This window comes from Cervus canadensis, chromosome 30, assembly GCF_019320065.1.
Source record: "Cervus canadensis isolate Bull #8, Minnesota chromosome 30, ASM1932006v1, whole genome shotgun sequence".
Classification (NCBI taxonomy): Eukaryota; Metazoa; Chordata; class Mammalia; order Artiodactyla; family Cervidae; genus Cervus; species Cervus canadensis.
The window spans coordinates 27695966-27711061 of record NC_057415.1 but is presented as its reverse complement, the minus strand read 5'-3'; the positions used below and the strand labels follow the sequence as shown (position 1 = coordinate 27711061).

Below are 15096 nucleotides of genomic sequence, written 5' to 3'. Positions count from 1 at the left end.
AGAACTTATCTGATTCATACTTAAACTTTTTTCCTGTTTTGGCCTGAGTGCCTCCATTCCACATATGGTCAGTCTCTTCATAGAAGAAAAAAATGTCAAGTTTTACATCATCTTTTCCTTGGAAAGACAATTCCAAGCTGTCTTCTACCTAGGGAGAAGATGAAAACCTTTACAGACTGAAACAAAGGAAATAACATTTTTTAAATCAAAAGAAAAAAAGATTCTTATGTTTTATATGGAGAGAGTATAGGTTTTAAGATAACTGTTTTTCAAGCTGGAGCATCTCTGAAATTGGGATGCATCAGTAGCACACAATCATTAGATTTCTTTCTTAAATGTACATAAAATAATGTTGCTTTTTACAACTGATGACAACTCAGAATACATGACTTGTAGTAGTTAAAGATTCACTCTGCAAAACATCCTGTTCCAGAGCTCCTTTCTGATGAAAAAAGAAAAGTAATCAAAGAAAAATTATTCCCTTTAATAACCAAGTAAAACTATCAGGAAGTAAATCATTATAATCAATAACTAAGTACTTACATAAATGTAGTATAGAAACCCATATATCATTACATTATATATATGAAAAAAGAAGAAATAAAAGTACAAAGAATTCTGAGAGCATGTCCCTAAGAAACTTATCCTACAAACTTATCCTCCAAGTTCCCATTGGACTTGGTACACTTGTCTGTTCCAGCACTAACCACTTAAATGTTTATGCATTTGTTTTCTCTCAGTTAGACAGTGGGCTCCTCAAGGATAAGGACTGTATTTTATTCACCTTTGCCATACATGCAGAGCACAGTGCCAGGCAGAGACTGGGTGTTAAGGAAATGTTAAGTCATTTGCTAAATGACTAGAGTTCTATTGCTTTGACTTTGACCTCAGGAAGATACTTAATTAAAATTTTAAATAAACTAAAATGATTATGATGAAGGAAGTAATTTTCCACAAACAGAACATACTTCTTCTTGCTTTCCAGGACAACACCTCCCTGGGAACAAGCACATTAAGAGTAAGGTGATTGCCAGGGATCATAGGCTTAGGCTATAGGAATTAAATTATCTAAAAGGAGATTTCATCTAAGCCACAATGACCTATTTGAGTTGACCTGTGAGAAAATTGCTATTACCTAGGACATGTGAAATAAATAAGAAACCCAAGTAATGTTTGAAATGATTCTGTATTTTGAGTCCTTAGCAATCAATGGAATGTTTTGAGGTGATAATAATATGATGTCTATGTAAACAAAAAAATAAATGACACTTCAGGTAGGGTAGGTGGGATTCTTACTTATTATATTAATTAATTATTACATTATGTTGTTCCCTAATGTAATGGCAATAAATTCTTCTTCAAGAGTCCAAGATCCTTTTCACTTTCTCATGGTCAATAAAAAGCCAGCTTTTCTAGTTTTCCTTAAATAGTGCAGAAGTCACAAGTGGTAATAATTTTCTGCTGAACTCATTCTGACCAATACTGAATGATAAAATGCTATATGAAATATCTCTGAGTTGCTTAATATAAACTTTACTTTTGAAACATGTTACTAATGAAGTGAAGCATTTTTATTACTGACCTTCCCAAATTTGTGTTTGAGTGGGAGTCCTGCATCTTGAAATGCTGAAATAATATCAGATTTGTAATCCTGTATAAAAATTCCTAGGTCAACATCTTTACTATACGGAATAATGCTGCATTGCCGATACCATCCTAAAAAAAAGAAAAAAAAAGGAATAAGAAAATTTTTTGAAAAACTTAAGTTTGGAAATAATTAGTAATTATTACAATGGACAGTCTTTGTAACAATGTATTTTATTTCACAGGATTAGATTTAGTGTGCTTTATCAGAATTTTTAAATTAGATCCCAACTTAATATTTATGATCATAGGAGCCAATTGTTGAAGAGTATTTCTTTTATTCCCTCCTTCCTTCACCTTTTCTGAGCACTCAGCAACCTCAAGACTTTTCATGATGTACTTTAATTTCTGAATAAACTATTAGCTTTAATAATGTTAACTGAGCCATTCATTTAAAACACTGTTACTTCTCTAGATGTTTACTCATAAATCTATGATGAAGGTTGCTTTTAAGATATGCTAAAAACATAATTTAATTCTTTTGCTTAATCAATATTCCTTTCCTAAGCAGTAATTTGTAGAACTTAATAGCTCTGAATGTGTGATGGGCCATCTATAAAAGAAGAGCAGTATCAACCTCAATTTTCAACATATCATCCAAAGCTATGTTTACATATTTACTATGTATCTACCTCTAAGTTATGTGCTATTGTACTTTCTAAAAGGAAAAAACTTTATACCTTAATATTACTAAGGGCTCTGGGTTTTCCCTTATTATCCTTCTACTCCTTCCATTCAAAGTATTCAAAAAGTAAACAAATGTCTACAATTACCTTTGGGAAATACTGTTTGAAATTCTAAACTTTAATTTCAGTTTTAACACAGATCTTTAGAAGTCAAGCACAGGATCTCACATCCAGTTTAAGAAAAAATCTATAATCCACATCTATCAAAAAATCACAAATTATTAAGAATGAAAAAAAGAAAAAAATGGAAGGCACTTTAAATATCACCTAATCCAACTTCTCTCATTTTATAAATGCCCTTATGGAGCTAAGAACTCAAAAGATTATCATGACAAATGATTAAGAAGAATTTTGGTAACAGTCCACAAAACAATCTTGCTTCAAAAAGTTAAACCTTAGAGCATGTATCACATAAACGAGATGTACTTTTTTTGTGTGCAGGGCGAAGGGCGGAGGTAGTTTACTCTAGCTGTAAACTCCTTGACAGGAAGAACCATGTAAATTTTCCACAAAGCTTAAATGACAGGATAACCATATATCCCTGCTTATACCTGTTGTACCATAATTACTAACAGCACTCTTTTCATTCTCAAAACATCTCAAATTAAATAAATTATATGGTAGCCCTCTAAAAGCAGCAGCAGAATTAACTTTTGTGCAAATAGTTATAACTAAGAGGGATCAAAAACAGTTATAATCAGTTATCATTATAAACAAGAAAGAATAAAAAAAATTTTATGATTCTAAATAATTTATATTCCAAAGAAGTCTGATCTAATGAACAGTGGAAAGAGATTTGGAAATCTTTCTTGAATTCTACACTTTCCCATCTTAGGATAAGCAGAATGTGGTAAGATAGTGATGTCCAATCAGTGATACCATCATGATGTGGAAAAGATTTGTGAAAGACCTTTTAACATCCCCTTCATTGTTTCTCTTAGAAAAAACTTGCTCTTAGAAACTTTTGGTGCAATGCAAGTTGTCTGTATTGTTTGTATGTAAAGAAACAGAATACAGTTTCTTTTTAAAGAGAATAACAACCTATGGGTAGAAATAATAAAATGCTAATCTAAAGATTACCTGAGGATCACATGTAGTCTACATGTTCTGATATAAATTATAGACACATTATTTTGGGAAACACAACATGGCCTTGCTAATTCTGTTTTATGATTTTGAAGTTATTTCTTTTTTAAAAAATCAATAAATCCTTGCTCCATGCACTGTGTTTATTCTGTCTATAAATATGACACTTCAAATACCACCGATGTTTTGTCATCTCAAGCAGTCATCTCTAAAGCCAAGGAGGATGAAATGTCAAAAAGACAAATGAAAAGCAAGAAGAATTTTACCTAGACAAGTTCCACTGCTCAGCCAGAACCGTACTCCCAACTTCTTTAATGTTTTGGCTGCTAGTTGCAACAATTCCTTTGCATGCTTCTGAAAGGTCATAGCTTCCACAGTGTTATCATCAAGGTATTGCTACAGATATAACAAATAGTAAGCTACTATAGCCATTTCTAAGTTACCAGAAATATTTGTGACATCCAAATTAAATTTGAAAACTAACTTCATATTATAACTTCAGAGTTCCTTGTTAGTCACACATTAAAACAAGACTATAAACAGCAGATTCTAGGAGAGCCAAGTTAAAGGAGGAAGGAATATAATCAGGATTCCCAAAGGGTGAGTTTTATACGTTCTAGTTTTACGGGAAAAGAAGGCTAATTAAGAGAGTTACAGGCATATCTGAAGTACAATGCGTTCAATGACTCATTCACTAGTATAAATGCTCTTTAGGACTGAATAGTATAGTAGAAAGAACATGAAATTTTTGAAGCAGACTGTGCTCAAGTCTAATCTCACTTCATTTTAGCTGTGACCCTGGGCATATCACTTCAGAAGAAAATAAGCTCTATGAGGAAAGGGACTTCATTTTGTTTATTACTGTATCTTCAATGTCTAAAACAGTGCCTGAATGAAGGAGAGAATGAAAGAACAAACCTCTCTCATATAATTTTCTCATCAGTAATTAAAGGATAATAGTCTGCAAGACGGTTGTGAGAATTTAATGAGATAATGGATGACAGACAAATGTCTCACAAATTTTGAAATTTTATACAAATACTAGTCATTTATTTATAGTCTCTTCACTTTTCTTCATTTTAGGGGGTTCTGGAACTGAAGAAAGAACTGTAAGTTCTTCACCAGTGCTTCACTACCTACAGGACAAAATCTTAACTTCTTGGCATGACAGATAAGGTCACTGTGTTTAGGTCTAGACTACTGGTCTGGCCTTTATCTCCACCCTCCTCATATTTCACTCGCCAAATACGCCACAATTTTTCAAGCCTCTGTGTCTTCATAACATGTTTCCTTTGTCTGAAATGCCCTTGACTAATAAAATCTTGCATGTTTCAGTTCCACCCTCTGAAAAACAAACTCTGATTTTCCTAGGAATACAAATATATTTATTCTTCCAGGACTCCTCTTCAGTTCAACATTAGAGAGCAAAAAATTATGTTTGGTACTAGATATGTAGACACAGACCAATGAAATAATCTGTTCAATGAGCTCGTAAGTTACCATTTTTATATACTTTCACTATAATTATTATATTTAATTCTTTTTTGATTTTTTGATGTACGAAAGATCAAGGGCTTCTTTATTAATTGAAGTATAATTTACATACAATATTATATTAGCTTCAGGTACAGAACATAGTGATTCAATATTTTCATAGAGGTGTAGAAGACAGTGATTCAATATTTTCATACATTACAAAATGATCACCGTGGTAACTCTAGCTTCCATCTGTCACCATACAGAGCTATTACAATATCACTGACTATATTCCCTATTTTGTACATTACATACCCATGACTGGAAGCTTATATCTCTTAATCCCCTTCACCTATCCTGCCCATTCTCCCTTATCACATTTCATTCTAACTGCTGATTCTATTTATACTTCCTCCAATAGGCTGTAAAGATGATTCCTTGAGGGCAGGTACTGCATCTCTCCATCGGTGTATATACAAATTTAAAATGGTACCTAGCATATAATATGTGACTAACACATACTGATAAATGGGTAAATGAATAAATGACTGATTAAGCCCCTCCCATGCCAACAGTATCCTAAAATATCATGGCATTCTTTTACAACAGGAGGAAACATAGTTCCTACAAGGACCATATATTTCAAGCAAAAAGTATTCCTAGGAAAAAAGAGGGATTCCTGAAGATAAACTACATTCTCCAGAATACATATATGGGATCTCTTCAATATGAAAGTATATGGGATCTCTTTAATATGAAAACATCCTCAGAGCCATAATGCTGTTAGGACATATGACTGGAATGAGATGCATGCTCTTACCCCTGCTGCAGGGAGAAAAGCCTAGAGCTAGGACTTTAGAGACACAGAATTTAGTCCATGCTCAGCCAATAATGACTGTGACTTACATCTCAAGACCTTATATTTTACATCTTGAAACCTTAGTTTTCTTAAAGGTTAATGGTGAATCTTGGCTTATTTCACAGAGTAGCTGAAAAGATCAAATTAAATAATAGAAATAATAGAAATGAAAACCTTATGTTCTACAAAAATATTACTCTGATAGTTATGTCCAATTAAGGCTGCCCCTACATGGACATACTCCCACCTCTGTGACATACCTTTAATAACATGACACTCCCAGAAATTCCATTCATTAGAACTGACCCTCATATGTGTTAAAATATAAACATGTATATACCTATACACCCTTTACATCTGTTATGGACTTTAAAAATTATAGTTATACATAGGGCTTTCTTGGTGGCTCAGACGGTAAAAAGTCTGTCTGCAACGTAGGAGACCTGGGTTTGATCCCTGGACTGGGAAGATCTCCTGGAGAAGGGAACGGCAACCCACTCCAGTACTCTTGCCTGGAGAATCTCATGGACAGCGAAGCCTGGCAGGCTATGGACCATGGGGTCACAAAGAGTCAGACACAACTGAGCAAACATAATTTTTTTTTCATTTAAAATGTCTCATGTAAATCTTGGGATTATCATGCATTTAAAAAAAGACTGAATCCTAATTTAAATACCATGTCATATTTGATCTTTCCTGTTCAGGCAACCTTTCTACAAATCTTTCCCCAAAATATAGATTAAAAATAACAAGATAACAAAAGGTGCCCGCTCATTTCATAGATGAGGAAACTAAGGCTCAGAAATTTGCCCCAGGTCTCAGAGCAGTGTAGTAGAAGAGGATATGAATATAGCTTTCTAGATATTCCTGAACTAGGGGTCCAGATATTTCCATATCCTCTCTGGTTTTTTTTTTACTGGAACTCAACACACTGGAGCTCACCAATTATTTTTTGATGGCTGCTGCTGAGACAAAATCAAGTGCAGAAAAATATGTATTATCCTATGCTTCTTGGTAGACTGAGAAAATAGTTAAGTAAATAAAGGAAGTCAGGAGACACTTCCCTCTGTTATCCTTCCCTTCCTGGACTCTTCTAAACTAGAACCATTACATGAGGCAAAGCAAGAAAGTGAACTGCGGTAGCCTGGCATGGGTATCGGGGCCTGAGCAGGTGATGTGGGCATCCACATGGAGCAAATCAAAATCAAGCAGCATCTGACAGGATAAAGTGAAAGCACAGAATCACTTCTGTGTTATTCTTACTAAAGGTGTACAACACCAATGTGACATGAGGAAAAACCACACAAACCCCAAACAAGGGACAGTTTACAAAATATCTGGCATGTAATCTTCCAAAGTATCAAAGTCATAAATGTTAAAAAGTAATTGTAGCCTCCAACTAATAAAAATAAATGGGAAAAAAAAAAACAAATAAAATGCTAAGTTACAAAAAAAAGAAAGTAATTGTGAAACTGTTCCAGATTTAAGGAAACTAAAGAGACAGAAAATAAACACAACATGTGATTCTGAACTAGATCCTTTTATTATAATGGTCATTATTAGGATAATTAGCAAAACTTGAATGAGGATTAAATGGTAATAATCTTTATGTTATTTCCTGATTTTTGTATTAAGATATTAGGAGAATATTCTTGTTTTTAAGAAATATTAAATTATTTGAAGTTGTGCAGTAGATATCAACAAATAACTCCCACAAGGTTAAGGAAAAGGAATTATTTGTATTGCATGTGTAACTTTTCTGAAGGTTTGAAAATGTTTCCAGAAATTACTATTTTAAAAAAGGAAAGTTAGAAGGCTGCTCTATGAGATCTAGTAGATTAGTACATTAATTTTTTTTTAAACACCAGGCATTGTATTTAAGACTCTTTGGCGCCATCAAGTGTTCAAAGTTATGTATGTGCACTTTAATTTGAAAACTGATCGTCCTGGTTCTAACATAAGAAATAACAAAAGAATAAAGCATTTACGAGGATAAGGATTTTTTAAAAAGCTATCAATCTCATTAGGCACTCTACATCAGTAATAACAATACATTAGCAGAAGGGGAAAACAAATTAGTAATCAAGAGTCTGTCTTGTTGTAAGTGAAGGACACAAATAACACGATGAAGAATGAATACAAAGTTCCAGTTGACCCTGTTATGAAAAGAAACCTGCTGATAGCATTCCTGCCTTGCTGTACTTTAAACACCAGAAGTATGAGGCTGACTAGCCTCATAAGCCTAGATAAGCTGACTAGCCCTCTGAGCATCTGTCATCCATATTCCTGATTCGAATGCTGACTGATGGTTGCCCTTAAAAGTTCAAAATCAGAATTGAAAATATGAAATTAAAAAAACATGACACTATTCTCATGATACTGAAACATGAACTCTCCAGGTCAGTAGGTGCCCAATATGCTACTGGAGAGGAATGGAGAAATAACTCCAGAAAGAATGATGAGACGGAGCCAAAGCAAAAACACCACCCAGTTGTGGATGTGATGGGTGATGGAAGTAAAGTCTGATGATGTAAAGAACAATACTGCATAGGAACCTGAAATGTTAGGTCATGAATAAAGACAAACTGGAAGTGGTCAAACAGGAGATGGTAAGAGTGAACATCGACATTTTAGGAATCAGTAAACTAAAATGGACTGGAATGGGTGAATTTAACTCAGATGACCATTATATCTACTACTGTAGGCAAGAATCCCTTAGAAGAAATGGAGTAGCCATCATAGTCAACAAAGAGTCAAAACGCAGTACTTTTGTGCAAACTCAAAAATGACTGAATGATCTCTGCTTGTTTCCAAGGCAAACCATTCAATATTATAGTAATCCAAGTTTATGCCCCAACCAGTAATGCTGAAGAAGTTGAAACTGAACAGTTCTACGAAGACCTACAAGACCTTCTAGAACGAACACCCAAAAAAGTGTCCTTTTCATCATAGGGGACTGGAATGCAAAAGTAGCAAGTCAAGAGATATCTGGAGTAACAGGCAAATTTGGCTTTGGAGTACAAAATGAAGCAGGGCAAAGGCTAACAGAGTTTTGCCAAGAGAATGCACTAGTCACAGCAAACACCCTTTTCCAACAAAACAAGAGAAGACTCTACACATGGACATCACCAGATGGTCAACACCAAAAAAAGACTGATTATATTCTTGGCAGCTGAAGATGGAGAAGCTCTGTGTAGTCAGCAAAAACAAGACTAGGAGCTGACTGCAGCTCAGATCACGAACTCCTTATTGCCAAATTCAGACTTAAATTGAAGAAAGTAGGGAAAACCACTAGACTATTCAGGTATGACCTAAATCAAATCCCTTACAATTATACAGTGGAAGTGACAAATAGATTCAAGGTATTAGATCTGATAGACAGAGTGCCAAGAACTATGGATGGAGGTTTGTGACATTGTACAGGAGGCAGTGATCAAGACCATCCCCAAGAAAAAGAAATGCAACAAGGCAAAATGGTTGACTGAGGAGGCCTTACAAGTAGCTGAGAAAAGAAGAGAAGCTAAAGGCAAAGGAGAAAAGGAAAGATATACCCATTTGAATGCAGAGTTCCAAAGAACAGCACAGAGAGAAAAGAAAGCCTTCCTCAGCAATCCATGCAAATAAATAGAAGAAAACAAGAGAATGGGAAATACTAGAGATCTCTTCAAGAAAATTAGAGATACCAAGGGAACGCTTCATGCAAAGATGGGCTCAATAAAGGACAGAAACGGTATGGACATAACAGAAGCAGAAGATATTAAGAAGAGGTGGCAAGAATACACAGAAGAACTATACAAAAAAAGATTTTCATGACCCAGATAACCACAATGGTGTGATCACTCACCTAGAGCCAGACATCCTGGAATGCGAAGTCAAGTGGCCCTTAGGAAGCATCACTACAAACACAGCTAGTGGAGGTGATGGAATTCCAGTTGAGCTATTTCAAATCCTAAAAGATGATACTGTGAAAGTGCTGCACTCAAAAACTCAGCAGTGGGCACAGGACCACTGGAAAAGGTCAGTTTTCATTCCAATCCCAAAGAAAGGCAATGCCAAAGAATGTTCAAAGTACCGCAAAAATGCACTCATCTCACACGCTAGCAAAACAATGCTCAAAATTATCCAAGCCAGGATTGAACAGTACATGAACCGTGAATGTCCAGATGTTCAATCTGGATTTAGAAAAGGCAGAAGAACCAGAGATCAAATTGCCAACATCCGTTGGATCATCATAAAAGCAACAGGGTTCCAGAAAAAACATCTATTTCTGCTTTATTGACTATGCCAAAGCCTTTGACTGTGTGGATCACAACAAACTGTCGAAAATTCTTAAAGAGATGGGAATACCAGACTACCTTACCTGTCGCCTAAGAAATCTGTATGCAGGTCAAGAAACAATAGTTAGAACTGGACATGGAACAACAGACTGGTTCCAAATTGGGAAAGGAGTACCTCAAGGCCGTATATTGTGACCCTGCTTATTTAACTTATATTCAGAGTACATCATGAGAAATGCTGGGCTGGATGAAGGACAAGCTGGAATCAAGATTGCCAGGAGAAATATCAATAACCTCAGATATGCAGATGACGCCACCCTTATGGCAGAAAGTGAAGAACTAAAGAGCCTCTTGATGAAAGTGAAAGAGGAGAGTGGAAAAACTTGGCTTAAAGCTCAACATTCAGAAAAGTAAGATCATGGCATCGGGTCCCATCACTTCATGGCGAACAGATGGGAAACAATGGAAACAGTGACAGACTTTATTTTTCTGGGCTTCAAAATCACTGCGGATGGTGACTGGAGCCATGAAATTAAAAGACGCTTGCTCCTTGAAAGAAAAGCTATGACCAACCAAGACAGCATATTAAAAAGCAGAGACATCACTTTACCAACAGAGGTCCATCTAGTCAAAGCTATGGTTTTTCCAGTAGTCATGTATGGATGTGAGAGTTGGACTATAAAGAAAGGTAAGCACTGAAGAATTGATGCTTTTGAACTGTAGAATTGGAGAAGACTCTTGAGAGTCTCTCGGACTGCAAGGAGATCCAACCAGTCAATTCTAAAGGAAATCAACCCTGAATATTCATTGGAAGGACTGATGCTGAAGCTTGAAACTCCAATACTGTGGCCACCTGATGCAAAGAACCAACTCATTTGAAAAGACCATAATGCTGGGAAAGACTCAAGGCGGTAGGAGAAGGGGACGACAAATTAGACAGTTGGATGGCATCACTAATGCGATGGACACGAGTTTGAGTAGGCTCCGGGAGTTGACAGGGAAGCCTGTCATGCTGCAGTCCACGGGGTCGCAAAGAGTTGGACACAACTAAGCAACTGAACTGAACTGATTCTCATGATTTCTCGATATTTTGAAACATTTTACATTTTACAGTGCCTTCTCATAAAGATCAATAAAATGAGTATGGGCAAATGCTTGCCAAGTAAATGGAGCAGCCCCAGTAAGAGTTCTGGGAAAAAAAAAAAACAACCATTTGATTCTGAGCACCTTATCATTTATGTGTTTTTCCACTACTATAGGATCTTTTCTTTGTGTCAGGTACTGTGCTAGATGCTGGGGCTACAAAGGTGAGTAAAATAAGACACCTGCTATCAAAAAGTTCACACCATCTTATAGGAGGACAGGACAGACATTCACAATTAATTGTGATAATTGCTAGGACAGAGGTGGCAACCAGAACAAACTCATTGAGACAGGAACAGTGAAAGGATGGTGAAATTCAAGCACCAATCTGCTTCTCTTCGGCTTCCTCATACTCTGTGGTAGAGATGTGAAGGGCAGCACTTGCCCATTGACACTGGCCCAGCTACACATGCAGTCTTCCAGCTTCTCATTCATGCGGCTTCAGCCACAAATCTACAGATCTGTGGACAGGGCTAGGAAGGAACAGGACTAGGAAGGCCCACTCTGGCTGTCAGGTCTAGGCCTTGGGTGCCAGCACAACCTATCAGGAAAAAAAACCCTCGCATTTTTGGGTTCTGGGCATTTGGCCGGTGATGCTACACCTGGTACTTCTTTTTCCCATTCCCCTTCAGTCCTTGCGTATACAGTTTTCTTGGAAGGGAACACAGAAAATAAAAGTTTGCTCAGAAAAACAAAGGGCAAGTGGAAAAACTTAAGTACCAAAACCCCACCACAGATCTGACTGCTTTTACTATATCTCTGTTTCATGTCATTTCCTAGAGCTGAACTTTCATGTCCTTTAAAATCATCTTTATATCCCCAAGGTCAGGAGAGTTCCTGGGAAGCTGGCTTTTAATAAATGTTTATTGAACTGAAAGTCAGAACAACAGAATAAAGTAAAGTTCAAAAGCACTTGGTCTTTGTGTAGCATTTATCTTGAAAAACCTTCATAAACACAAAAAATTCATATTCAGTGCAAACCCTCTGAGAAAAACTGTATTTTCTATGAAGTACGTATTCTACATGGTTTGATCCTACTTGGATTGCTTTAAGAACAGAATGTACCATCTTTATAAAGTTTATGGGCGATCCTAACTAAAAGCAGAGGCCAGTGCTGAACCTGTCAATGTCTATCCAAATAAAATAAGGTCTCCGTAAATATCAAACCATTCAACTGGGGAAGAAATTGTTCCTTAAAGTTAATGTTTAATCTACTTAAAAAATTTAAACAATCTAGAAGGAAATAGACAAAGCAGAAAAGATGTTTTCTTACCTAAGTCTCTTTTTACCATAAGTCCCTTTACCTTCCCCCCGCCTCAACTGGTAAATACTAAAAATAAACACATTTCCTTTAAATTGTAAAGTACAATATTTGGTTATCTCTAACCTGAAAGAATGCCCGAGCTTCTTTATACCTACACTCAATAAATCTAGAGTGTGGTATTTCTTCTAGAAAGTGCATTGGATCTTTTGGAATGAGAACATCTAATCCATCAACAGTAATTTGTTGTAACTCTGGCCTGAAAACAAAAATTAAGACTTATTACAAGGCAGCCTCTTCAAAGTACATTCAATACAACATAAGCAAAATAGCTAAAGATCAAGCATATAAGGTATCATTTTTAAAGATCTACTCTTTTAGCAACTGTCAAATATATAATATAGCAGTGTTAATTAACTATAGTCATCATGCTGCATATTATATCCCAAGAACTTGTCTCATAACTGGAAGTTTTCACATTCTAAACACTTTTACTTGTAAGTATACATCCACAAACATACTTTACCCTGTGTCTGAGCTCTTTACAAATATAATAAGATTTGTGTTCTTGTATGCCTCACTTCTGTCACTCAGCATTGTAGGCTTCACCTCTGTTGCTACATAGAGCATGAGATAAGAGCTTCTTCATTTCCCTACCCCATGGTTCTTCATTGTGCAAACACACCACATTTTGTTTGGGTCACTGAGAACAATGTTGCTATGAACATTCTGATATATATTTCCCGGAGTACATGTACATGAGTCGCTTCTTGTTGAATATTTACATTTCAAAACTGATTTGCATGAAATACATTTTAGGTTTTATTACTAAATGTGAAAAAGAGAATAAGAATTCATGACTGAATAAGGCAGGTTTCACATATTTCCTTTAGACCCTGAATTTACCTGTCAAAAGCTCCAGGATAACGACCAAACTGTAACTTTTGAAAAGGAACAAACTTCCTGTCGATGTGTCGTTTCAACCGTAGATGGCCATGCCAGAGATAGTTGCCGCTCCTCTCATGAAAGACCACCAAGTGGATGGCATGACTGGCCAATTTGCAGATGTAGTGCAGGGGAATTTCAGTTCCAGAAAGTGAGTCTATCCAATCCAGCCGGGGGTCCTTGCTCTCGATCTTTAGGCACTGAAATCCCATATTTTCAGCTATCCGAAACCAGCCTTCCTAAAACCAAAGAAACATCAAGTTTGAATATTTAAAATAAATACTAGTAGCAAAATTAAAGTTACTCTTACACTGAATTAAGTCTTCTGTATTACCGTCCTAATCTGCTCTTTGCTTGAAGATTAAAAAATGAAGGTGGACAAGGAAAGGTGGTGGTGGGAGAATTAAGGAAAGCATCAAAAAGAGAAACCAAATAGCATAGAAGACATGTTCAAAGACTCTCTTTATGAAAATCAATACAAATTTCTCCCTTGGAATGAAAATGTCCATTCACTATAGTGTTCTCTGGTTAGCATCTCCAAAGTAAATGTTAATGTAAGGACTTAAAATTAAACCTGTGATTCTCAATTTAACTTCTAATAATCTTCAAAAGTGCTTCATAAGAGCAGGGTTTCTCATCTCATAGTTATATCCCAATGCCTTAAACTGCTACTAAAATAGAAGTCTATCATAATATACATCATTAGAAAACAGACTAAGATATACTATAAAGCAAAGTACATTTCCAACAGTTATTAGTTACAGTATAAGTCTCACGTAAAAAGATTAACCTACAGGGTAGATTTTTAATCCTAACAACCAGTGCTACAGATGGTTAAACAGTATTAATTATTAAGAACACCTCACATTTGAACAGAAATGCACAGTTTCTAAAGAACTTTTATAAACATTATTGCATTTACATATAACATCTATGGCTTCTCTGATAGTTCAGTTGGTAAAGAATCCGCCTGCAATGCAGGAGACCCCGGTTTGATTCCTGGGTCAGGAAGTTCCCCTGAAGGGATAGGCTACCCACTCCAGTATTCCTAGGCTTTTCTCGTGGCTCAGGTGGTAAAGAATCCACCTGCAATGCAGGTTTGATCTGGGTTTGATCACTGGGTTGGGAAGATCCCTTGGAGAAGAGAAAGGCTACCCACTCCAGTATTGTGGCAAAGAGTCAGACACAACTGAGTGACTTTCACTCACTGTTTGAATTCATGACATCTGTCTTAAAGAATAAGTAGCACAGATATTGTAGATAAAGAAAAAGACTCACAGAAGTCCAAAGAGACAAAATTAATAAGAGACAAAACTACTGCCAGCATTTAGGTCTTATGTAACCAAAGTTCTTTCTACTCTACACCACCACCTCTTTAAGTCTACATTTATATAACGTGTATGAAGCTTATTCACATTAATTATCTCATCTGATGTCCATAGAAACTATGTGAGGTCAACAAGGAAGATATTACACCTAATCTACAGTTAAGGAAAATAAAGTTCTAAGTGGTAATACCAGACATTAAAGTTATTAAAGGTTGGAACTATGTCTAGAAAGTGATCATTCTGGTACAGAATGCTAACCAGTATCAATTACAATTGCCTTCCCCTTTCTGGATATAGAGTGAAATTGTGTTTTGGTCAAATGAATGCGGATGGAAGAATCAGATACCACTTCTTGGCCTGGCTTTACAATGTCCCATAAGATCTTCTCTGC

General features: G+C 36.0%; 1 protein-coding gene across 4 annotated transcripts in view; it reads right to left on the bottom strand.

Annotated features, from left to right (window-relative positions):
- The window catches only part of FKTN (fukutin), a 112654-nt gene that overhangs the window by 78407 nt on the left and 19151 nt on the right, over positions 1-15096 (bottom strand). For all 4 annotated transcript variants that reach the window (XM_043452957.1, XM_043452958.1, XM_043452961.1 and 1 more), the window contains exons 5-9: positions 13339-13616; positions 12559-12691; positions 3683-3812; positions 1583-1716; positions 21-148 (exon numbers count right to left, since the gene is read on the bottom strand). In XM_043452957.1, the coding sequence (XP_043308892.1) occupies positions 21-148; positions 1583-1716; positions 3683-3812; positions 12559-12691; positions 13339-13616 (803 nt within the window). The remainder of the gene's footprint in view (positions 1-20; positions 149-1582; positions 1717-3682; positions 3813-12558; positions 12692-13338; positions 13617-15096) is intronic.